The sequence below is a fragment of the Lacerta agilis genome, chromosome 15 (genome assembly GCF_009819535.1).
Source record: "Lacerta agilis isolate rLacAgi1 chromosome 15, rLacAgi1.pri, whole genome shotgun sequence".
Taxonomy (NCBI): Eukaryota; Metazoa; Chordata; class Lepidosauria; order Squamata; family Lacertidae; genus Lacerta; species Lacerta agilis.
This window is the reverse complement of record NC_046326.1, coordinates 10,247,880-10,274,809: the sequence shown is the minus strand read 5'-3', so window position 1 is coordinate 10,274,809 and position 26,930 is coordinate 10,247,880. Positions and strand designations below refer to the sequence as shown.

Genomic DNA, 26,930 nt, shown 5'->3' with positions numbered 1-26,930 from the left:
CACTTGGAGGTACAGATTGTGGCAGGAAAAGAGAATAGGCAAGAACGCAAGAATGTTCAAGGTCTCCAAACAAGCATCAACCTTGAGACTGGGGCTCCTAGCTGCTAACTTACAATGTATTTGGTAAAACTCCTCTCTGGTGACAGGGAAGCTGCTCCAGTGTGATCCTATCTCAAGTAAAACAAGACAATGGTATCTTGTCATATAGTGAAATAATCCTTTGCTCCCACTTCCTTAAGCATTTACATCAACAATTTCCTTTGGCTTGCAGGCAGTACTGTAGATTTAGAGAATGCGCTTACTATCTAAAGGCTAAAAGGACTCACAGGCATGCAGCAGACGCAAGGCAGCTAATCCATTACTTCAGAAATACATACACATGTAAATTGCAAGTTGCTGTACTTCCCTACATAAATAGGGTTGTAGCAATTAGAAAATGATCGGAACCGTGTTCCTGTGTTTCAGGGAAATCCAGACATTTAAACAGTTGCTGAAGTAATAGTACAGAATATGAGGGGGGAAATGTGAAATAACTCTGTTAGTATGAAACCTACCGGTACATTTTTTCAAGCACCCACCTACATTTTCAAGCACCTTGGATTCCATCAGTGTGGACAGAGAAATAGGTTTTAAGGACTTCTTGCAAAATGAACCCTCAGTTGTCATCATCCACCAACAGGTTCTACAGAAGCTTGAAAGGTGCTTCTGTTGCAGAATTCCTGGAGGTTACATGCAAGGTTACATTGGCCGACATGGGTGGCCCTGTGGGTTAAACCACAGAGCCTAGGGCTTGCCGATCAGAAGGTCAGTGGTTTGAATCCCTGTGACGGGGTGAGCTCCCATTGTTCGGTTCCAGCTCCTGCCAACCTAGCAGTTCCAAAGCACATCAAAAGTGCAAGTAGATAAATAGGTACCGCTCCAGCAGGAAGGTAAATGGCGTTTCCATGCGCTGCTCTGATTCGCCAGAAGCAGCTTAGTCATGCTGGCCACATGACCCGGAAGCTGTACGCCGGCTCCCTAGGCCAATAAAGCGAGATGAGCGCTGCAACCCCAGAGTCGTCCGCGACTGGACCTAATGGTCAGGGGTCCCTTTACCTTTACCTTACATGCAAGGTTACATTGGCTGATACATGCACCTTTTTCAGTTGAAAAATAAAAGGTAAATCTGAAACATTTACTCAGAGCATTTAATTTCAAATGTTAATTTTCTACTATTACATAGCCCTTGATAACAAGGAACTAATATATGAACTCCTTCAAATGTCTACCTGAGTTCACCTATTGCCCAGTTTGTACATCTCAGTCAGTAACCAACCCATAATTAATGGCTTGCCATAAACATGGAGATCACTCCTAGTTTGCTCCTATCCCAGAATTAACAGGAGCAGCAAACCACAAACCATAGCTCAGCATTGTGTTCAAACCAGGGATTGCTGTTTATTGCTCTCATCAGCACTAGGGGAGAACTAAAATTGTTTTCATCTGCATACTTATGGAAATTATTACAGGTAGGTAGCCGTATTGGTCTGCCATAGTCAAAACAAAATAATAATGAAATTCCTTCCAGTAGCACCTTAGAGACCAACTAAGTTTGTTCTTGGTATGAGCTTCCGTGTGCATGCACACTTCTTCAGATATCTGAAGAAGTGTGCATGCACACGAAAGCTTATACCAAGAACAAACTTAGCTGGTCTCTAAGGTGCTACTGGAAGGATTTTGTTTGTTTGTTTGTTTTGACTATGGGAACTATGGCAGGGTTGGGAAACATCAAATCTAGAGGGCTGAATGCAGCCCTCCAGGCATCTCTGTGGACTTTCCATAGACCACATCTCTTACTCGCCTTCACTCTACACCTTCATTGAGTGCCTTTTGCTCAGTGGAATGCATTTTTGAACAGTGTTAACACTTCTCACAATGCTCATTGGAAGGACAGATCCTGAAGTTGAGGCTCCAGTACTTTGGCCACCTCATGAGAAGAGAAGACTCCCTGGAAAAGACCCTGATGTTGGGAAAGATGGAGGGCACAAGGAGAAGGGGACGACAGAGGATGAGATGGTTGGACAGTGTTCTCAAAGCGACTGGCATGAGTTTGGCCAAACTGCGGGAGGCAGTGGAGGATAGGGGTGCCTGGCGTGCTCTGGTCCATGGGGTCACGAAGAGTTGGACACGACTGAACAACTGAACAACAACAACGAACACTTCTTGCTTGACACACACAAACACACACACACACACACACACAGAGGGGGGTACTTGACTTTTGCATGGTTGTAATGTAGTTTATTGTACAAAAGGTTACAACTGCTGGTCCACCTACTGTTGTCACTGGCTGCTGAAAAATGTTCAGCAACTCTGAACCATAGTTATGTGCAAACATACCAGGTTGAACATCAGGTTGAAATACAGTGGTACCTCGGGTTACTGACAGTTCAGTTTATAGACTCCGCTAACCCAGAAATAGTACCTCGGGTTAATAACTTTGCTTCAGGATTAGAACAGAAATTGTGCGGTGGCAGCAGCGGGAGGCCCCATTAGCTAAAGTGGTAACTCAGGTTAAGAACAGTTTCAGGTTAAGAACAGACCTCCAGAACAAATTAAGTTCTTAACCCGAGGTACCACCATACGGGCATATAGTGTGATTTTCTTTTCCCTCCTCACACATTGTGAATGGCAAACTAATATATAGAACAAGAACAACCAAGTAATAAGGGCACAAACGCCTGCTTCAGCTGCAACAGCCTTGGTCTAAAAAAGAGTTTTATTAGGAGCAAGTCATGTGCTTGTTGGATCTCCGTTTCCCCTGTCCCTTCTCTTCTCTGCCTCTGTGCCTGGTTTTGGCAAAGATGTCCTGACTTTTTAAACTGCAGTTTCCATCAGTGCCGCTGGTGTAGTGGTATCATGCAAGATTCCAATTCTTGTGACCTGGGTTCGATTCCCAGGCAGGGCAAAAGCATTTTATGTTTCAAGAAAAAAACTAATGAAAGTTAAACTTCAGTTTCTAATGACATCCAAACAATCCAATTCTGATTTGGAGGGAATATTTAAACAACAGTTTCTCAATTTGGCTTTTACAAGAAAATAAGAGTTTAGGAAATCTCAACCAAAGCTGGATGTACAAGCAAGGAAGGGAAGGAACGAGAAGATGGATTGTTCTTGTATGAACTTGGTAACAGCGTCAATTTTGCATGTCCAATGAAGAATTTTGTTCCTTTCTGTAGTAACATGCCTGACAAGTAAGAACAAGCGATATTCTATATTGAATAAATTGTTACAGCATAATTATGTTCTGAAAACTCAGTAAAATATTATGGGGGGGGGGGACTTCAACACCACCCCTTTCCTCAGGGAGACAGATTATAAATAGCTTCATTCCTGCAAACTACAGAAAACAGATTAAGGAATGTCAGATGGTGAGACAGCCACAGACAGCAAAACAAGCAACTATATACTATCATACTTAAATTGTGCAGCCTTGTGAGAGGGTACAAATTTTAGAGTTATTTGTACACTCAGACAAGTCCACATTTAGACTTTTAGGCATGTGAGAATCATCTCTCATCAAAAATCAAATCTCATTTATATCACTTTTTAGTGATATGTCAGGCAAACACTGATCAGCATTAGCCACAGAATGCTACTGGCAGCTGCTTTTATTAAATATTATCAGCCACTTTACAAGACATCAAGTTTGCCCATTCTGTCACCCTCCCCGTCCTGCGTGCGCGCACATACACACACAGACCTCAGCATCCACAACTGATTACATCATCAGCTACCTGCCATGTCCATTGCCTTTTCTGGGTGTGGGGAAATGGCATCAACTCAAAGCCCCAGTAAAGCTTGTTCACTGTTCTTTGTTGTTTATCATCCTTGCCTTGCTAAGGCCTAATGCTGAAGCTGCTAGTTCTAGTGACTGCCCAGTGGCTTTTGTGTGCAGCTTTCAGCTCTTGTCCATCAACTTGAATGGCTCTATTCATGCCTATTCAGACATTGTCACTATCCAAGCCAAACTAGATACAATCAGTTGGAAGAGCCTTGCCCAGCAAATGGAAATCCCACCAGCCCAAAATGCCTTCGAAAGTCCATGATTGTTACTCTGTCTTCAGTTTGTTAGATAAACAAAAAGGAAGTGACAGGGAACCATAAATAGTTTACAAATTATGTAATAGCTCTTTAAGAATTCTGTATCAAAGAAAGTAGAAATTATTAAGAAAAATATCCCTTCACTCTAAAGACAGCAATAAGGTGTGTGCTCAATATGGCAGCTGAGTAAAACCACCTGTATAAGGCTATATCAGAGCATTGTGATTACCGTATGTCTCCATTCCAGTAAGTGCTGAAGTGAAGTTTTGTTATCTTTCACTCACATACAATCCCTCCCTATTACTTTTTAGATATAAAAATACAGAATAATTCAATTTTAACTGGTGCATTTGTGAGAGATATTAGGCTTAAAGCGTTCTCTTCCCCCCCCCCCAGAATAAAACACTTTCCACCACTATAAACAGAAATATTTATTGGATCAGTACCGTAATTCCATCCAAACTCGTCCATCAGCATTTGACAAACAAGATTCATGGGTTAGCTCAGTGTGGTGCTGATAATGCCAAGGTTGTAAGATCGATCCCCATATGGGACAGCTGCATATTCCTGTATTGCAGGTGTTTGGATTAGATGATCCTCAGGGTCCCTTTCCAACTCTACAATTATATGATTCTGTTTATTTCTCACAATATTTAGTTCTCAACTCTTATTTCCCTTCTACATCATACTCTTATGAGACAGAGCTGCATCACTGTGGTTTAGCAGAAAGAGTACTGGACAAGGAGTTGGAAGATGAAGATTCATATTTTTATCCTGACTTAGATTCTATTGGTAGACACCTTACAATAATTGCAGGAATATATTTTGTAAAATTCCTACAGTTTTCATTAAAAACAGAGACAGAAGTAGCATGGGGGTATCTTCCCCCACCACAGCCTTCAGTTATAAGAACAAATAAGTTATATTAAAAGTGGTCCAGCTTTTCCAGCCTTGGTGTGGATTTCTATTTATGAATAGATGGGTTTCTGTTCTTAGTAGAAAACCTGCCTACTATTTCAAATGAAGTTAGTTAGTTAGTTTATTGATTGAATTCATATAACGTCCTATACCTGAAGATCTCAGGGCAGTTCACAGAACAAAATCAGAATATAAAACCACAAAATATATAATCAAAATAAAAACAGTAACCCAATAACCCCGCCAAAAAAACCACATTTTAAAAGGACATAGGATTGAGACCTACTGATCTGGTTTTCCAAGCCCTATAAACAATTTTCATGCAACTCTGTTGATATTCTACTAGCAGGATTCAGCTACAAAACTGAAGTAAAGCCCTCAACCAGCACAACATCCTAGCCAAATCACTTGATCCACTGGCATTTTGAGAATGTGCATTGAGTGGGACCAAGAAGAGTGGGTCATGGGTGAAGAAGTCACATAACTGCCCCATTGTGTACCCAGCTTATAACTATTTTTATTTAAAAGACTCTCAGAGCCTTTTCCAAAAGTTGTGCTGTTCTAAAGGTAAAGCAAGGTGTCAAAAGTGGTAAAGATGCAAGAAAGGCCTATAGAAAAGGCAGGAACCACCCAAACAGTACCAGCATCACAATACTATGTAGGCATGTTATTATTGCAAATTCACCTAGATGTGACAAGTGAGCCTCTTTCACACTAATTTTGTTAGGCTTTTAAGGACTGACTAGCCCACGGTTGTGTTCCCAAAAAAAATTACTCACAAGATTTCACCAATAGAATTGTGTCTTTATTAATCACTGATCAGTTCCATTAACTGACCTGAAAGTTATCTTGGCAGTGTGGGATCTACTGCAATGTCATATCTTCCCTTGCCACTGGGGTAATATGAGAAGCCTAGGAAATGGCAGAGAACTCCTTTTACACCCCAATATAATTCCTCTCTTTTAAGTTAAGACTGACAAATTCTCATTTCTGGACTGCTGGAATGATTAGTCCATTTTATACACTTGTTTCAGGATACTCCAGAAACAATAAATGGTTCTTTTGAGTCCCAAAATGAGTAATTGTACTCTCCAGTTCCTCTTTCCCTGCTACCAAAGTCAGGCCAGGAGAGAAACAATGGCTGAGTTAAATAATATAAACCAGCTGCACAGAACAACACACATGCACAACACTCCTCTAATGAGGCCGCTTAAAGTGAGGTACAATGAAGGGCAGCCTGAAGTACTTTGTTGCTGTAAGCTAAAATAGAATTGGGGGGAAACATCTTGTACGTCTTCTTTAGCCTAATGTTCAAGGTAAATTTTTAACCAACTAGCATTATGTAACAGCAAACAAATGTTAAATAGCAAGAAACATCTAAAAAGTATTAGCAGAAGTTTTCACCTTCTCTACAAAATTTTCAAAAGGTAGTCAAAAATGACGTATTTCAAAAGTTCAGAATAACAGAAAAAGTCATAGGAAATTCAGTGTGATAAACCTCTACCAAGAGTTCTGTGCAAGAACGCTACAACACAGACGTGAACTTAAAATTAACATCACAGCACTCCATGAAGCAGGCATAAGGTACTGGTGGGATTACCCAATCAAACCCCTAATAACTTATGACACAAAAACAAAAAGTGGCAAGAGGACAGAAGAAACCTGACAATTTCTATGCTGTTTGGTACAATTTTATTAATTATGTAAACAATGAAGCATATGACACAGCAGTACCTGCAGTATATAATATTTGATGGTATGTATATGTTGTCCTACCCTCCCCTGCTTTTCTTTTTTTCTATCCCCTCATTCCTGTTTAGTTCAATTATGTGCAGTCAACAATTAAAGGATGGAAATTAAAATATGTAAAACTAAATTACTGAAGGCTTAAACTACTGCTTACCTGTGGTCACCAATCTAAATATAATATGCTACAGCACATCATATCATAACTGCTCCAGCACTTTCTCATGACCCAGTTTACAAAACTTAAGACTTTAGTTTTATTTTAATTTTTCTCTGTTTGTTGTTATTTACATGCTGTAAGTTATGTTTTTTATGCAACTAAGTTCATATAATTTGCAAATAAAAGCCAATAAAAATAAATTTAGAAAAATCAAACATGATGGTGTGCTCATGCTATTTCCTACAGGAAAGAGAAAATCATACAGGAAAATTGTCTTGTATAGAGAAGTTGTAAGAACTTTAAAGACTTTTTTGTAACTTATAAAAGACTTTCTGATGCACCATTCTATCAAAAATATTCACCACAAGAAATGCAAGATATCTTATGGTCCAATGGGGACAGAATGTAAACGTGACAATTTAAATGGCTGGCCCCCAAGTACAATAAAGTTGTTCCTCCTTATTTTGATAGTTTTCTGCTGAACAACAATGGTGGTTTGCTAAATTTGCAAATTGGTACATTAATAGTTACAAAAGTATCCAGCTTACTCAAGCTGTCTGTGACAAATACAAGACGGATTCTGTTTGTGATGAGGACTCCAGCAGGGAGAGGTAGGCAAGCAAGCAAGCAAAGACAGCACTAGGAGCATGCGACTGCTTTTTGTTTTAATTGTATGACTTTAAATGTATTTGTTTTATAAATGTTGTGAGCCACTTCGAGGACTCTACTCAAAAAGTGGGATATAAAGCAAAATAATATTTATTTTACTTCCCCAAAACCTTATTTCTAACATCAGTATTCTCAAGTTCTCTTAAACAGAAAAAGATCAGCCAGAAGGAGAAAAAGGTACACACCACTAACAACACATACTCAGGGCTAGTTACCCCAACAGCTACTCTTGTCTAGTCTCAACCTGTTCTCTGAAAGCCAGATCTATATTGTTCTCAACTTAAGATAATAACAGGTGATGCCCATGTTATTCATCACTTGGCAGAGCTATGTTCATTCCCAAAGAGAGATTGTTCTGTTAACCTTACTGCTGCAAGATAAGTAAGCTCATCTACTTTAGTTGCAAGAGGAGGAAATACCAGAACAATGGAGAGAGATTTGGAGGGTATAGTGTGAGTAACACAATATTTCCTCACTGCCAAACACCTGAGCTCCTAAGCATCACACACTAACCCTCCATCAAAAAAAAAATGCTGCTTTCAAATATGATTCCCAAAGGAGGATTTTTCTATTAAGCTCTTCCATCTATAAAGTCACCATGGTACCACTGTACTCTTAAGCAACACTGGCCTGGTTTGTATGTAATGGCAAGTCAAAACCATGGTTTCCTATGAACAAGCAGTGCGCTAATGCGAGCTCCTTGATTGCGTTCACCCCTTTTCTCTCTGTGCCATAAGGAAACAAACTAGATCACTAGCTTAGCATTACAAGCAAACCAGTGCTTGTGATTTCTCCCTAAACAAACCACAAGTGGCAAGCCAAGAACAAACCTTGACTACCACTTGTGGTTTGCTTGAAAAGAAATGAAATCATGAGCACTGGTTTGACATAAAGCTAAACCAGTGTTCACGTTCCTTTACTCTCAGTGCAGCACAGGACAGAGAGGGGCAGGTACAATAAAGGAACATGCACCAGCACAAGCTAGTTTTTTGTCTTTTGTTTAGCTAGTTTTTAGTCTTCAGCCAGATAGGTTTTTATACAGTTAATCTTACTCTGGTATTTTTTGGGAGGCTTTGAAAAACCACAAAGACTATCTGTGAGGTCAAACTGCTCTGTGAGCAAGCAGAAGATATCCTCCCCCGACTTGGAGAGAGCAGTAAGCCAACACTTAATTATCTGAGTTGCTTTAACATTCATATCTCTTGGCCGGGAATACACAAATCATACCAAAGTGATGTTTCAGGTGTTGATGTTTCAAAGTGGTGATTCAGGCAGGCAAACAGGAATAGAATTGCGGGGAGGCATGTCCCATGAGCAACAGCAGACCCTACCCATTATACACAGGGCTGGTTCAAGTCATGGTTTGTTTTAGACCATAGCTTACCATTACAGTACAGAGGTTGATTTCAACACCCCCTTTTCTCATTGGAAAAAAAAAAGCACAATCTGCTTTTGGCCCCTGGGCGATTAGGCTCCAGGGACTACCATCCGCTCCATAAGACGCACAGATATTTCCCCTTACTTTTTAGGAGGAAAAAAGTGCGTCTTATGCAGCGAAAAATACAGTAACTCTCCACACCCTTTCCCAACTATAGCCCACATGGGATTATATTAGTCATAATCCTACGTCAGTGATGTTTACAGAAGCAAAGAGGTTGAGTGAGGGTTGTAGAAAACAATAAAATAAACAGTTTATTACATATTACCATTGGCTATGCACATCCACCACCCAATTTATGTTATACCACTGAGTTACAGGAAAATATGTGAACTCCCTTGACAAAACTACATGTGAACTAAGGTTTCAGAAGATGGGGAGAGTTACTAGTATATTACTAGCTGTGAGCATCATCTGCATTTATTAAAACTGCTATTGATAGAACAAACTGTGAACAGAGAGAAAGGTAAAAAGAACCATTTCCTTCCTCACCTAACCCACTATTGCATTTATGAATTGGTCCAGCACCTACATACTCTCCCAATTCTGACAACAACAACAACAACAACAACAACAACAACAACAACAACATTTATTATGGTCCATAGACCCATCAATTCATTACAAAGCAAAATTCTGATAACAACGAAAAGGTGATCAGCATACTGTTGGCACCACACAGCCAATTCCTGATTATTTCCCCCACTGTTGAAGAAGCTGTTTTAACTGCCCTCACAGTCAAGAGTCACAATTAGGATGAAACTGATCTGTAGAAAATGTAACTTGAAAAAAGAGATATTGAACGTACTTTTGTAAACCAAGAAATCTTTAATAAAAATACATTTTTTTAAAAAATAGTTACAATTAGGGTTGCCATATTTCAAAAAGTAAAAATCCGGACACAAAAGTTGTTGAGTTGTTGAGCTTTTTTGCAAAATCTAAAGAAAAAATGAAGTTTTTGAGCTATTTTTAAGGAAATCTACACTTCCGGACATATGGCACCCTTAGTCACTATCGTTTTCTCTTTTCTTTCCCAGTGAAATTGTTCAGCAAACCAACCAAGGCAGTTTTGATCCCCAAACCAGATCTGAACGCTGAATAAAATATTCAAGTTCATCCAACAGTGCCTCAAACAGACCACCACCACCCTTCAAACACTTGTAGAAAAGAGAACATAATTTTAATTACGAGCTTGTTTGCATTTTAAGGCAATTCCAAAGAACACTATTCCAGCAATGTTCCCTTCTGCTATACAAAAAGAGCTATGTAGTCAAGAAAGAAGTAACAGAGAGAAATTCATCAGTTGATTCTGCCATCTTTGACAAATGTCCACAACCTTTCAATACTGTCTAAATGATAAGCATAACAGGCCAATCCACTTTCACTTCTCAGTTCTGCAAGTCCTATAACATTTGCTGTTCTGGCAAACCACTCTAACAGGTGGGTGGAGCTAATATGTTGACCACCTGATGTCATGTGACCCATTTCCCCTTTGCAGGCCACACTGCAAAGAAAAATATCAGCTGATCCGAGTAGGGCTTTGAGTCAGTGCCAATGAACTGACTAGCACTGACTTCAAGAAATGCTTTTGGAAGGGAACTGCTCCACTCAAAAGCTCTGTTTAGAAATTTCCAAGTGCAACCAGTCCCAGCAGGGCTTACATTTGGCACCCAATTTGAAATGAACAATCAGGAACACTATTTGCTGAGGAGCAATCAGGAGCTCATTTTAAAGTTCCTGAATGTTTCTTCGCTACTATATATTTACCTTATCCACTGTATATTGTATGCCACCTTTAGCTCCTTGGAGGAAAGGTAAAATATAAATGATGTAGAATGTAGTAGTAATAATCCATGACATATATCTGATGACATCACGTGTGAGGTGGGTATGCATGGCTTGCGGAAATTGCCGAAATTAGGGCCTCTGTCGGGCATGCAGTTTGGAGGTGCCACATTACTGCCCCATACGTTGGGTACAGACCTCTCCCACACCTTTCTACATATACTTCTATTGACCTCTCCAGCTAACTTGACTACAGAAAGTTAACACACTCTCCATTTCTTCTGAGTTCACCTCCTGCTACTCCCAGATTGAACTTCTCTCCTCATTAGTCTATTCAGGCAGCATCCCCTCACAACTTTCCACAACCGATACAGTACTGTGAAATAATCATCCCCTTTAGGAAGGCTTAAGTGTCTCTCACTCCCAGCTGGCAGGAAGCAAGTACATGGCCTGGATGATATTCAGGAAGCCTAATATAGCACAGCCCTGTTTGTTCACAGTGCCTATTTTAGTTATTGGGTCTGTGGAAGGAGAAGATTAGCACCATGCTTGACTTGGCTAGTGAGGAAAGTGCTGACTTCATGAGCATGCAGCTCCGCAAAGAAGCACACCTCACAATTTGAGAGCCTGGTTTATTTATTTGACGTAAAGGAAACCAGAACACTAAAGCACCAAAATCCCACATTATTGTGGAAAGCTTCAATTGCACAATTTGCATTGCTATGCTGCAAATAAATATTTATCCAGAAAGGAGTACTAGGCCAGCATTATGGTACTGATACAGAACCCTTTTAGAAAGTTGTTAGAAACAATGTTAAACTATCTGCCTTACTAGTACTGTAGTAGAGGTTCCTTCCACACAAACACATCCATGCATCCAAATCAGAGTCTTAAGTTACAACAGAAGAACTTTCCCAGAGCACCCTCATTCTGCATTTATTAGGTAAGAAAGCAGCTGCAACTCATCCCAGAAAACATTTTTTTAAATGCTACGCAGAACTTGGGGTTTATCTAATGCCTGAAGCAGTTACAGAAAGAGTAAGAATGTAACAAAACAATAACTCTAAATAAGAAACAGACTTTTTACCAGGAAAAAAAGAGAAGGCTTCCCTGGAGACAAAGCACTTAGGCTTCTATCTAACCTTCTAAACCCTTTCCCAATGCAAGGCACTCAAAAGAGCAGAATAAATTAAAATAAAGCAGCCAGCAAAATCAGCTCCTCAAACCACAGCAAGGGACTTAAAACATGGATCAATTCCAAGTTCTATTACAGTTGTTCAAAAAAAAACCTTTGTCATTTGCAAATGACATTCTAGTGGGCTCCAGCTACATATCAATGCCACACATCATACTATCACTACATCTATCCTACAAGTTTTTCTTTGAAGGTAACATTATCTGGTATCTTTGGGGAGAAAATCCTCAGAATTCTGCCCTTCCAATCCTACACAAGCAACTGCTGTCCATGCACCCTGTAACAGGGTGAACTCATAGGTCAGTGGATGCAGAATATGAGCCCATTAGAGTTTCAGAGATGTGTACATTTTGCTACTCTTGTAGGCTTGGCAGCAGGGGTGCCAATATTGATTAAATATTGGGGAGCTCAGGTAAGCCACACCCTGCATAATCAATCACATGACACGGTGCACACACACCATTTGAATGGCAATGTGAAAACTAGGGGGGTCTGGCCCCCTCAAATATTTAATTGGGGGACAAAGACCCCTCAGCCCCTAGGATTTGGCTCCTATGCTTGGCAGTGGTCCTGTATAGGAAGGATATGAGTTTAAGTATATGTGGTTGTAATATTGTTCAGTGTGGCTGGTTTTGCTATGAATGCTTGGCTGGTAGAGTTATTGTAGGAGACAACAAATCTTGTAGTGGTTGTATAAATGAACGATGAGTGTGACACTGTGCAAGTGATTATTCTTGATTAGACTTGTTAGTCTGCTGCAGAGTTCTCCAAGTGACTTACAACATATTTTAAAACATATATGCATTATTATATTGATACATTCATAACAATACACATGCAATTCATAAAAATATATACAAAATCCCACCTCACAGCAGTTGCAAGAAGCTTTGGCAGCCAAATGCAAGCTTTGGGGTAAGATATGTTTTTACCTGGCTTTGAAAAGATTTCAGTGAAGGGGCTATGTGAACCTCATTGGTTGTGTGAATAGTTTGTTATGTCTGCTGGGAGTTTGTATCATGCTGCTGAGAGTTTGTATCATGCTGCTGAGTAGTTTTCTGCAGTCTTAGTTATATTGATATGGTTTTGTGGAAATTGGGGATTTATGTATTTTTTGTAAAGTAAATCAGCTGAAATTGCACTTCCTATAAATCTTTGATTTTCAACTCACAGGAAGGCTCTGCAGAACTTCCAATGGCCAGAGGGGTAAAGCTCTTACATGCTTAATGTAATTTTCTTTAAAGTGGGTTTCTTCTACTTGAAGGTAAGGGACATTGCAAAATCAAATAACCATGTGATCACTCAGTTTGGGCATTAACCTTTCTTCATATATGAGAGCAGGAGCAAAACAAATACAGGGATCCATGCTGATTGTCAAGCTTTGTCCCTACATAGCTGGAATTTTAGTCAAGCAGTTTCCAATTACTGAGGGATAGCCCCCTAATCCCTAGCCAACATCTTCAGTCTTTTGTCATGTGCTTCTGGATCCAATCTATGCCAAATTATTATAAATTCTGTGAAAATGAAGGTATGTTTAATATATATTACATACTGAACAGAATTACAGCCTTAATATTTATAACTTATACAACAGTTTTGTTTGTTTTGTCCAAAAGCCATATAATGCTCAAATACTTGCAGAACAAAAAGTCTAAATGTTAACAGACACAATCAGAACCAATCTCATGAAATTTCTTTAATAATAGATGCAGTGGTTCTCACACTGGTGTAGCAGGATAAGGTGGCAAGTGTGACAGGAAGATTCAAGGACAATCAAAGAAACGTTTAAAAAAATCAGTCTAGTATATTTTAGCATACTATAGTATCAAAATGATTTTGTTTGCAGACTGTGGATACTGTATATTCTGCCGTATAAGACTACTTTTTAATCCAGGAAAATCTTCTCAAAAGTTGGGGGTCGTCTTATATGCCGGGTGGAGAATCTGCGGTCGAGTATATCTCAAACTCTATATTTTAACTGGAAAAGTTGGGGGTTGTCTTATACGCCCAGTCTTATATGCCGGAAAATACGCTAGATATCTTTTCAGAATGAGATGAAAATCATCAAGTGATACTGACAGCAATCCTAGTTGTGATGCAGAATCACTCTTCAAACAGAGAGCTGAAGACTCGTTTAATTTGACACCAGTAGCAGGCCTAAGCAAACCTCCTAAAAATAAAGTTTGTAGACAATATGTGGCTAGCTATCTGAGTCTCAGGTTCACATAGACTGGAGATGAAATTGTTCCTCAGCCTATGTGTTTGATCTGCAATGAGAAGTTGTTTCTTGTCAATTTACAACGTATTTCTTATCAATAAAAAATTCAGTGTGGCATGAGCAAGTTTTTATTTTGAAAGTGGGCCAGAGAAAAATGTTTGAGAACCACTGCTTTAGAGACTGCTAGATCACAAATGTGACTGCCCAACAACTTGCTGGGTTTCATTCCCTTCAAAATCAATGCTCCTGCCTATATTTCCTTTTCTAGATGAAACCAGCATTTTAAGTTTTGGTATGAATGTTTTCTTTATTTCTTTAATGCAGGAAATATAATGGTTGTACATGCTGGTACCAGGACATTCATGAGGCAGCAGATTCACTCATGCTAGTCACAGTAGAAGCTGTCTCTACTGTATCAATAAGGATAACCAGACATACTCCTTTATGGCAATCAAGGCAGCAAGACATCCCTCAATTTTCAACTAAGAAAACAAAGTAGGTAGGTAGTTTGGAGACTTTATGGTACAGCAGGAACAAAGCCTTACAGTACTGAAGAGTGGTTTCTTTGAAATTTGACTAACAAAGCAGGTACTTCTTTCCAACATGAGCTACCAAAATTGTAGAGAATTGATCTTATATTATTGGACCTGCAGCAACAAATTTTGCACTGCAGTGTACTAAGGAGGTGCAGAACCACTATAAACACACTAGGCTACCTGTATTTACCAGTAAGTGATGTAAATGGTAATCCTAATCCCACTTTCCTACTAGGATAAACCCCAGACAATTTAACATGACTCACTTCTGAATAGACATGGTTTCCCCATACTGTATATTTTTTAACTTCCTACTGAGCAATCAGATAGAACTGCCTGCATATTTTCACCAATATCTCCATTAAAAATATGGCACGAGACTTAATTTATCCACAAAAATGGAACATCCAGGGAAGAAAGCCCAAGGTTCTTTTTATCCCTGCTAAGTATCCTGATGTTCAAGTTTCTATCACATTTATTATATTTTTATCCCATTGTTCTACATGATGTGTCTCTCAGAAGGCTAACACATTTCCTTTAAAACAATTACAATAACTATACAAATAAAAACAAAATAAATAAATAAATAAATCCTTCCAGAGGCACCACAGAGACCAACTAAGTTTGTTCTTGGTATGAGCTTTCGTGTTCATGCACACATCTTCAGATACACTGAAATAGAAGTCACCAGACCCTTATATTATTTATTTATTTATTCATTCATTCATTCATTCAACTAATACTCATGACTGAGCTACTGAGGTTTCTTTAATTGAGTGACAGTCATATTATTATTATTATTATTATTATTATTAAACTTTCTGGCACTACCAACATCTTAAGATTTATGGATTAGTCTAAAGGGAATTTCTTACTCTTCAGAATGAAGCAGTAAGGCTGGTGATCTTGGATGGGAGAACAGATCACAGATAAGGTGTTCATGGCACAATTCAGAATAATATTAGATTTATGTTTAAGGATGATAAGGATGCAGGCAGGGAATCCCGAATGGCCATAATACACAATGAGCTCCTGAGGGTTATGGCATTTGCAGAGTTTGAACTGGAGTTGGGACATTTGTGTTTGTGCTTAGGGGGATTCAATTTGCTATCTAACGCTTGGTCAATTTCCTTAATCACTTCTTTTAATGTCGGTGAGGACACACAATGTCAGCCCATTAACAGCTTTTAAAAGTCTTAAGTCTCCTGCTTAAATGAGAAAAGAAGTGCAAACAAGAAAAGAAAGATTGCAGCTAAATTTGCCACTGTGTAGTAATCCTGATTGGTTCTGTAATAACCAATCCTGATTGGTGTAGTAATAACTGATTGGTTCAAAATTGGGAAAGGAGTCTCCCTGCTTATTTAAATTATATGCAGAATTCATCATGCGAAAGGCTGGACTGGATGAATCCCAAACCGGAATTAAGATTGCCGGGGGGGGGAAATATCAACAACCTCAGATATGCTGATGACACAAACTTGATGGCAGAAAGTGAGGAGGAATTAAAGAACCTTTTAATGAGGGTGAAAGAGGAGAGAGCAAAATATGGTCTGAAGCTCAACATCAAAAAACCTAAGATCATGGCCACTGGTCCCATCACCTCCTGGCAAATAGAAGGGGAAGAAATAGAGGCAGTGAGATAATTTACTTTATTGGGTTCCATGATCACTGCAGATGGTGACAGCAGTCACGAAATTAGAAGACGCCTGCTTCTTGGGAGATAAGCAATGACAAACCTAGACAGCATCTTAAAAAGCAGAGATACCACCTTGCCGACAAAGGTCCGTATAGTTAAAGCTATGGTTTTCCCAGTAGTAAATGGAAGTGAGAGCTGGACCATAAAGAAGGCTGATCGCCAAAGAATTGATGCTTTTGAATTATGGTGCTGGAGGAGACTCTTGAGAGTCCCATGGACTGCAAGAAGATCAGACCTATCCATTCTTAGGGAAATCAGCCCTGAGCACTGACTGGCGTAGGAAGGGTGAGGTGTAGGGGGCGGGGAGCCCCAGGCAGCGGGATCCCGATAGGGTTCCATCTCGGCGTGCCCTGCCCCCAGAACGTGCACCATGCCCATGCGGGCGGTGCACCCTGTCCCCAGAACGCACACCAGCCATGCCCCCACCTGCTTCCCGCCCCCGGTGCTGGAGCATGAAGCTCCGCCACTGGCCCTGAGTGCTCACTGGAAGGACAAATCCTGAAGCTGAGGCTCCAATACTTTGGCCACCTCGTGAGAAGAGAAGACTCCCTGGAAAAGATCTTGATGTTGGGAAAGATGGAGGGCACAAGGGGACAACAGAGGACAAGATGGTTGGACAGTGTTCTTGAAACTACCAACATGAGTCTGACCAAACTGCGGGAAGCAGTGGAAGACAGGAGTGCCTGGCGTGCTCTGGTCCATGCGGTCACGAAGAGTCGGACACGACTAAATGACTAAACAACAAGTAATCCTTTTGCTTGTTCCTTTCCAATCAAAATTTACAGTCAAATGTTAAGTCATTACAAAACTTACTTCCCCACCCCTCCAAAAGTGGGGAGGGGACAATTCAAAATATGGCAGAGATTTTCTCTTTTAACCTCTCACTAAAGAAATCTTTTAGCAAAAATAGCCAAGTCATGAGGCACTTTAAATTCTTTATAATATATTCTTATAAAGTATTATAATAAATTTATTATTCTTTAAGATGCCACAGAATTATTTGTTGCTTTTGTTAAAGATATGCTTATAGAGTTGTTTTGATGGGGCTTCTTTGTTTGGTTTTTTGGCCTTTTGTTAAGCGAGTTTCTACAGGACATAAATAAAATAGTAATTGCATCAAGTTCAAAAAAATATGCAAATTTGCTATATAAATCAACTTCAGTGGAACACTGTACAGTTATAACTGTGTGCAACACAAGCTTTAAGGAAAGTAGCTTCTTTTAGAGGAAGAAAGCATTAATACAGTGATACCCCAGGTCATGTAAGCGATCCGTTTCAGGTCGCGGTACGTAACGCAGGTGTGCATATCACAAATGCGCAGGGGGTGGGAAACAAAAATAACCCCGGAAGAAGCGTGATTTGAACGCTTCTGCGCATGCACAAAGTGTGCAGAATGCTTCTGCGCATCCGGATGTCGCAGGCGCTCCAGAAACACTTCCGGGTTGCAGGCGTCCGCAACACGGGGGATACGTAACCCGGGGTTCCACTGTAATGAGTTTATGACCCATAGAATCACAGAACTGTAGAGTTGGAAGGGATCCCTGAGGGTCATCTAGTACAACCCCCTGCAATGCAAGAATCTCATCTAGGTCATAAATGACAGGTGACCATCTAACGTCTGATTAAAAACCTCCAAGGAAGGAGAATCCACCACCTCTCGTGGGAGTTTATTCTACTGTTGAACAGCTCTACATAAACCACTACAACAATATAGCCCATTCTTTTTCTATTTCTGAAGTATTTATATTGATTCATTTTCTCTTACATGAAATATGCATGATATAAAAACTAAAACTCAAATATAAGGAATGAAAACAGATTTTGAAATTCACAGAATCAATGACTTGCAACTTTAATTCAAACTGATAAATGCAATCAGTGCAATATTTCACTTGTTCTTTCAATGAAATATCCTACATGCTTCAAAGTTATTTATCATCAAGGTTATTACTCAAAAGTGACCAGACAGTCCTCTGGAACACTAACAGTTACTCTTTGTGTAACTATTGCTATGCTTCAAGCAGCACCTAGATTTTGGTGCTTTCATTGTTTATTTTGAATTGATAATATTATATTGAGATTGATAAGCGTTTTGTTTCTTGTACAGTATTGATCAGATAGTTGTTCACTTCAACCAGTCTTCCTGGACTTGCTGCCTCTCCAGATGCTTTGGTTTACAATTCCTATCATCCTGACACACTCACTATAATAACTGGGGTTGATGGGAGTTTAATCCAAAACATTTGGAGGATGCCAGATTGAAAAGGCTGATGTTACAGTTAATCTTAAACATAGTAAAAAAACTGGGAACGGGCTACTGAGTTATTCACTATCACCTCCTTTTTCCTATTTCCCATCTATCAGAATGTACCACGGTGTACCATTACATCTGGAGTTAATTTGTTTTAAACTGTTTTTAATGCTGTATCCCATCCTAGGACCTTCTGGTGAACAGAGTGAAATAAATGTAATAATAACAACAATGACCAGCATTAGCTTTAAAAAGGACTTACAAACCAGCTCACTCTTGGTCTATCAACGATCAGCAGTTATACAGTGGTACCTCGGGTTATAGACGCTTCAGGTTACAGACTCCACTAACCCAGAAATAGTACCTCAGGTTAAGAACTTTGCTTCAGGATGAGATTAGAAATCATGCGGCGGCAGAACAGCGGCAGCAGGAGGCCCCATTAGCTAAAGTGGTACCTCAAGTTAAGAACAGTTTCAGGTTAAGAATGGACCTCCAGAACGAATTAAGTTCTTAACCCGCCGTACCACTGCATTTGCATAAGGCCTTAGAATACCCTGCTCATCTGTAGTTATAATCATAGCTGTCAACCTTTCCCTTTTTTGCAGGAAATTCCCTTATTATAGCATTGGGAAACAGCAGGGAAGATTGACAGCTATGTATATAGCAGTGGGGAACAGCAGGGAGGGTTGACAGCTATGAGTTATAATAGTTCTTATTGACTGATATTAGGGGGGCTGAAGCTTAGTTATACAAGGCACTTCTTAAAACCTTCTCCCAATAGGCAGACCTTTAAATCCTGTTGGAGAAACTTTACCTCCAATAAGTACAACTAGAGATTGTTTCACTAAGAAAGTAGCTATAATTTTTGTTAAATAAATATAAACATGTTGAAAAACCCCTTACCCTTGTGCAACCAAGTTGTCATAAACAGCAAAGCAATCAGAGATTTTTATGCCATCCAGTGTTTTTTTTGTAACCATATAACAAGGTGCAGGTATTCACTTCCAGACACTGCCTGAGCAGATCATATTCATTAATATGAACTAGTCTAAACAAGAACCTCCATGCATCCAGTTTAGAACCCCTGGATACACAGCAGGGTATTCTAAGATGGCTTGTTCTAAGAAACACACATATTGTACACAGGTCTGTTGAGAATCACTGGTAGGATGCAAGAACCGAGAGTGCATCCCAAGACATAAGCAAAACTCCTCTCTTGGTGCACAATGTGTGTGATGCACAGTGATAGCATAAGTTCCCAAGATGGCATTCCTAAACTAAATAAGGTTTCTTTGGAATGCAGTTTGAAAATGAGTGCTATAGAATAATGCTTTTAAGTTAGCTGATTTCATGGCAGATAAAATTAGCATCTCTTATTTGCGCTCCAATAATAACAAACTTCCTCTCTAAGCCTAACAGTACCTAAATAGACTTTAAATGTCATTCGCTGATATTATTTACTTCAACAATGCCAAAGGTAACTTCTCTTAGATCTAATCCTTTCAACTAAATTCTAAATGGACACACAACCCACTCCTTTCCCTCCCCAGATCTCTAATCACAAATAAATGAACTCCACAGAAAAATTGAAGAAAGATGATGAAATTCGCACATTTCTTGAGCCTATCAATTCTCTGTAGCAACAGCCTACACACTCATTTAAACAGTGAAATCGGGTGGGGTAGGGAGAGAAAGGATAAAACCCATTAAAACAAAATTTATCTTCAACTCAAACAGATGAAAACTCTTTGGCACTGTAAATCATTAAGTTGAAAATTGAGCAGAGAAATTATTCAGGAGATTGCCTATCTCCAAGCTTCCTCACTGGAAAAGAGATGTCTTTAACATTCCATGTAACAAGAGTTCCCCTCAAATGATGTTTATTATTCTGTGATATCAGCAGTAATACAGAACTCTTCAGTGGGGCAAAGGGGCATAAAGGAACACCATCTATCACAATTCGCCTTTATAGAAGAGGAAGGAAAACTTTAATCACATCATTATCTCAAACCAAAACAAAGCACTTACTGTGCGAGCACCACCTGGGGACAGGGCTCCACTGGGCAGGTAGGGGCTTCCTAGTTCTGGGATCATCAAGAAGGGATAACCTGGATAGTGAGTTCCTTTAAAGAAGCCTCCATCTTGCTGTCTTCTGATTACTAGGGAAGAAAAAGACACTTAGCTAAATGCACTCAGAGTAAAGGCTGCAAACACAGTGTTTGTTTCAAAATGCAGTCTGAGGGATTAAGGGTTAAAACTAGAATTACAGAACAGAAAGAAATAATTGCAATCTTAAATTGTGTATGGGTTGAGACTATTAAAAAAGGCTGAGTAACCGAAAAGTTATTTGGGAAGTACAAATATTGGTGTACAAATTCCTACTCCCCCAATCCAAGATCTCCAATCTTTTTTTCCTTTCATAAAACTTGAGTTTCTGTATTTACATGGAAGTATGTCCTCCTAAACCCAAAGGGGCTTATTTCTATGTAAACCTGCAATCCCATGTTTACTTGAATTCTCTAGGGCATGCTTCTGCATAAACATGCATAAAGTTCTGCTGTACCTCACACTAACCCTAAATCTGTTTATTCAGAAGTGAAGCAACAGATTTGGCTAATCTGTTACAGGAAGCTCAAAGAATGATAGACTTACTGCACAGTCCTATATGTTTACTCCGAAGTAAGCCCCCTGTACTTAACCGGGGTTTATTTCCAGCAAGTATTGATAGGACTGGAGTCCTCCTATGGTAGATACGGCACAATAATCTTGAAAAGTACCACAAGACCTTCTATCTGTGTGTTTTCCCAAAGGCAAGGACCGCCAGTTCAAATAGTCTAACTCCAGAGAAGCTCTGCCACTTAATGCTGGCTAAAAGTGGTCCCAACAACACCAACCTACCAAACACGATCAGGCCCATATAATCCCATTACTGTAATTCAAATATCCCTGGGTGCAATCTTGCACCTACTTCCTTCCTTTACGGACTCATCTCCATACAAATCAGTGGCTGTTATCTGTGGAATCCAAAGTAAATCCCGCTAACTGGAAATTTCTCTCCCCGTAAGCAAGATCGCAGCTCCGCAGTAAGATGATAGGCGTGTTTACTCAAACGCAAAGGCCCGCCGAGAATGCCTCGTTAAATTTTATGGCAGCTCAACTTGCGAGCAAAAAGAACTTTAGGACGGCGGCGGCGAAACTGGGGAGATTGAGAAGCAGCGACACACATACAAAAGCGCGTCGCCCTGATTTCAAATCTCGATTCACGATTCAGGGCCTCTCTTTCGAGTCAACACAGGATCAGGGCCAAAAGGGGGCAGCAACAAAAGCCAGCGAGGAGACGGGACGGCGCGGCCAAGGGAAGCTCCTCCTCCTCATTCCAGAAAAGTAAAGGCGAAGTGAGGGGGGGGACACGAGGAGTCGTCGTCGAGGGTCCTCCGTCTTCTGGGGGAGAGGGCGCCATCTCCCCTTCTCCTCCGACCGCCGCCCCACAACGCTGCCTTCCCCCCCCCCTCATTTCGAGGTTGGGGGTCGCAAAAATATGCATTATATAGAGATAGATATTTAAAGAGGGTTCCTCTACCTTCGGCTGGAGAGTCCCGCGGCTTCTGGAAACTTTCCCGGGGCTGCTGAGGCGGCCTCTCCGCCTGTGGGGAGGAAAAGGCACAAAGGGGGGCGGGTTGAGGCGTTTGTCCGGGACGAAGCCCCCCCCACCCCACCCCAAAACAACAGCCTCTCCAGCTTCCCCTCCCCATTTGCTCTCTTTTGTAGCCCGCCCCCCCCCCGTCCCTCGCCTTCCCTCCGCCATCAACTTTTTACCTCAGAATCGGAGCCGGAGGCGCTGCCGCCGCCGCCGCGGTTCTCGGACTCGTGCACGAGCGACGACTTGAGCTCGTCCAAGTCGCCGTGCGCCGAGCCGCGGCCCCCGGAGCCCTTGTCCTGCTCGTCGCCTTCATCCTGGAAAGGGATGAGCTCGTCCGGGGCGCCCAGGTCGTCGCCCCCGCCGCCGCCGCCGCCACCTCCGCCTCCGCCGGCCGGTTGCAGCTGAGGCATGGTGCGGCGGGGTCCCGGTGCGGCGGGGGGCCGCTCCCCGCACCCCGCCTGCCTCAGCCCGGCCTCTCGACGCAGCCCCGTGCCGCCGCCGCCGCCGCCTCCACCCGAACAAAGTTTTGACACTCTCCGGAAGAGAGGAAGGCGCCGAAGAGCTCCTCTTCTCCTCCTCCTCGTCTCTCTCTCTTTCTTTCTCTCCTTCTTTCGGAGTCGAGGGAACGGGATAGGCGGGAAAAGGAGGAGGTCGTGGGGGAGGCGGCACCCCGGAGGCGGCGTGGGGGAAGGAGAGGAAGGAAAAGGATCCCGAGAGTTGCTCCGATGCAGCCGCTGGCGGGGTCCCCTGCCTAGCCCACCCGGGGAGGGTCGGGAATGCGAGAGCGAGGGGCCGGGAGGGAGGAGGAGGAGGGAGGGAGGGAGAGAGAGAGAGAGAGGAGGAGCTCCCGCTGCAAATTGACACCCCCCCCCAGCCAGCGGTGGAGGAGGGGGAGGGTTACGCCCCCCCCCCAGTGACGGCAACTAAACACACACACACACCCGCTTCACACGCCCCCGCGCGATCACTTTCGCCCAGGGACCCCCCAGCTCGGCTTCACTCGGGTTACCCTTCCTGCCCGCCCACCCCCCACTCCTACGAACGCATATCCTTCTTCCCTCCCCTCAAAAAAAATATTTTTTTTATGTTTTTGAACTACTATAGGGGGGTTTCAGGGGAGGTACAAAATAAAGGGGGGTGGGTTCCAAAAAAGGGGGGAGGTGGAGGGAATTGGAGCCCCCTGTGTTTTTGTAAACGCCCCTCTTCCCGCAGGGGGGGGGGGAAGCCGCCCCTTACAAAAAAATGATGAAGGCTCTTCTGTACTGAGTACAGTACTGTATTTAAATGAGCCATAACCAGTGGATTTTAGTTAAAAATGAAAAAAAAATGTTTGCAAACCCCATCCTGGGCTCGGTTGGTTTCAGAAGTAAGGCGCAATCCTAAACACGCTTTACTCCCATTTAGTTTAGAGAGGTTTGCAGCGCTTACTCAAAGTAAATCCTATGGAATTAAATGGGATTTTACTCCCTTGTCAGTAAGGGTTAAGCTTGCAGCCCTGCTTCCCAGTAAAGGGAAGGGCTTTTGTTCTGCGAGTCCCGCTTTGGCTTTCAGTGGGACTTACTCCGAGCTAAGTTTGCATAGGATAGGTGCTTGGCAGCCTGATCATCTGCATGTTTCTACAAGACTTGAAGTCTCAATGTGAGGCTTCCTTGCCAAAGTACATGCGCTCAGAATTGCAAACATAATCCCGCAATGAATCTGGCAGTACTGTATTTATACCTGAAACTCTCAAGCACATTCCCCAACATGATACTCACTTCACAGGGGAAGGTGGTAGGGACACAGTCTGCTGGCATTTGTGCATCTTGCATGTGCATTAGAATCAAGAAAATATATCCAACCTTTTACTTCTAGAGACTTGTGGGAGTGGGCTGAAACTAACTAGAATAATTCTAGTTACAGGTAGGTAGCCGTGTTGGTCTGCCATAGTCAAAACAAAATATTTTTTTTTAAAAAAAAGTGTGCATGCACATGAAAGCTCATACCAAGAACAAACTTAGTTGGTCTCTAAGATGCTACTGGAAGGAATTTTTTAATTTTGTTTAGAATAATTCTGCTGCAGGGTATGTGTTGGAAACCAGATTTTAAAAAGACATTCCCCAAAGGCAAAACAGGCAGAGTTTTACAGGTGACAGATACAAGAACATGAGATTGTTCCTAGAGCATGCAGTGTTGTCTCCCTCTCCTTGCTCTCCAAACTCACATAAAAAAATAATTATCTCTTCCCTTGCTTTGATTTATCTCTTCAGACTCTTAAAGGCTACTTGTGTACTTGGTGCAAGCAACTGCCTCCTGCCACACCTGTTTTGATTATTGAGAGGCGCCCCAACTTTAAACCTCCAGCACCTATGATTTTAATCGAATTTCCTCAGCTTCCTTGCAGCGGTTATGGGGAACCTGTGGCCCTCCAGATGTTGCTAAACTACAACTCAGCAAGCATGGCCAATGGACACTCGCCTCTCGGTCTCTTGACAGCCCATGTGTATTAGCCCTATGGTAAGTCAGACCATTAGTCCATCTAGCTCAGGGTATTCTGCACTGACTGCATAGGAGCCAACTCCTAGAGGCCAAGGTCCCTTCAGGCCCCCCCCCATAAAATATTTGAGCCCCCCCCCAAGTTGATAGGCATTGCCATTCAAATAGTGTGTGTGCACCATGTCATGTGATTGATTGTGCAGGGCGGGACTTACCTGGGCCCTTCCCCATATTTTATTCAATTTGGCACTCCTGACTGACTGGTAGCAGCTCTCCAGGATTTCAGCCAGGGTTCTTTCCTGGCCATACCTGGAGGTCCCAGAGAGTGAGACCTTCTGCACCTACAAGGCACATTCTGTACCACCGAACTACGGTCCTTCACCAAAGACTGGGCCCACAGTAAGAGAGCAAAGCCGCGGTTCCACCATACATTTATAGCACCCCTCCAATAATTCTGGGAACTGTAGTTTACCTCTCATAGAGCCATAATTCCCAGCTACAGTTCCCAGAATTGTTTGAGGAGGTTTGAAATGTATGCAGTGCATGCATTCCAAGTAAATGGACAGCAGCAAGGAGTAAAGGGCTCTGCCCCAAAAGAGGGCAGCTTGTGTGTGTGTGTGTGTGTACGCATGCCCAAACTAGCTGAAAATATGGCATATCTCTTTTGAGCGAGAACCCTTTGTTCCTTGCTCTCTATTTATCCAATTACAATAACATTCTAATTCATTTCAAAACTTAAGTTGACAATCCAAATAGATAATTCACTTTGATGATATAGATAATAACATTTTAAATTCATTGTAAAATGAATAGTCATTAAAGCATATCAGCTGATATCAGCTAGTTAAAATAAACCCTAATCAGATGTGATAGACATCTCCAGTGCAATCAGATATTCAGAATTATATAACTGGCAGACAGTGTGTAGCAGTACTAGCAATTAAAAGGTAGTGTTAACAAATAATACATTGGTGGGGGCATCTTGCTCAAAACCAGCACTGCTACAGGAGTTATAGAACAGCCACCTTGTTCTCAGCAAAAAGTGCACTGGAGGCTGTGAATACGCTATACCTTTAAAGCACATCCAAAGCACATTAAAAAAAAACCTCCAATAATTCTGGGCACTGTAGTTTAATGGTTTCTGGGAATTATAACTGTGAGGGGTAAACTAAAGTTTCTGGAATTCTTTAAGGAAAAGAATGTGTGTCAAATGTGCTTTAAGGTACAATGTTGTTCTCTATGTGCAGTGTAGAAGCAGGTTTTTTTTTAAATCAAGGTTTCACAGGAGCAGTAGTTAGAAAGCAAACAAGGGATCCGAAAAGGTTTATATGGACACAGCCTACCACTCCAACCCTTGAAAACATGCAAGTCCAGCAGATACTGAAAAATCGCAGGTATTTTAAGGGTTGTAGTACTGAACTATTAAAAATGTCACAGCTTTCTTTCCAGCTTAATCATCAAAGTTGAGAAATTGTGTGTTTAGGCATCTGAAGCTTTTTCAGGATTGTGCCCATTTAGGAAAGATGTACCACCCAATCCTATGCATGATTACTCAAAAGTAAGTCCCATTTAGTTCTTTGAAGCTTTTCCCTAAGAGTTCCCTAAGATTTATAGCCTTAGTACAGTGGATTCATTTTATTTTTCTATTTTTCTTCAAAAGCCAGAAATTGAGACAAAACCCTTGGAAGAGCAATCATATTGAAAAACTATTAAATCTGTTAATGTACCACAACATGTGGGCGAATTCCACATGTTATCTGCTACCCATCTGGATATGTGCACTTGTTGGCCAAATGGTAACCTTTGGGGTCCTGCATCGCAGGCCTGACTTCACACAAGCAAAACATTTTACCCCTGCGCACAGGAAATCTAAGCCTGCGTCATAGCCATCTATGCAAGCAGCGACACGAGCACTTTTATCATGTGAATTTGTTGTCAAAATTTGGTGACAAGGTGCGTGGACTTTAAATACTTACAGAAGCACATTTTGAACAGTGATTGGGGTACAGGGCCGTCTTACCCATAGGTGCTAGGGGTGTGGGGCACCGGGCTCTCAGGGGTGCCAGCCCGAGAGTTGAGTCTGGGGAAGAGCCCACCTGTCGGTCGGAGCACCGCAACGG

General features: G+C 41.5%; 1 protein-coding gene and 1 non-coding gene across 2 annotated transcripts in view; one reads left to right on the top strand and one right to left on the bottom strand.

The window, feature by feature from the left end:
* TCF7L1 (transcription factor 7 like 1) overlaps nucleotides 1-23,103 on the bottom strand; it is a 67,932-nt gene extending 44,829 nt beyond the window's left edge. Inside the window, exons 1-3 of the mRNA XM_033172402.1 lie at nucleotides 22,512-23,103; nucleotides 22,276-22,339; nucleotides 20,724-20,854 (exon numbers count right to left, since the gene is read on the bottom strand). Of these exons, the coding sequence (XP_033028293.1) occupies nucleotides 20,724-20,854; nucleotides 22,276-22,339; nucleotides 22,512-22,745 (429 nt within the window). The 5' untranslated portion in view covers nucleotides 22,746-23,103. The remainder of the gene's footprint in view (nucleotides 1-20,723; nucleotides 20,855-22,275; nucleotides 22,340-22,511) is intronic.
* Nucleotides 2,879-2,947, top strand: TRNAW-CCA. Its single transcript has one exon. It is a non-coding gene; the product is annotated as a tRNA-Trp (tRNA).
* Nucleotides 23,104-26,930: the final 3,827 nt, after the last annotated feature.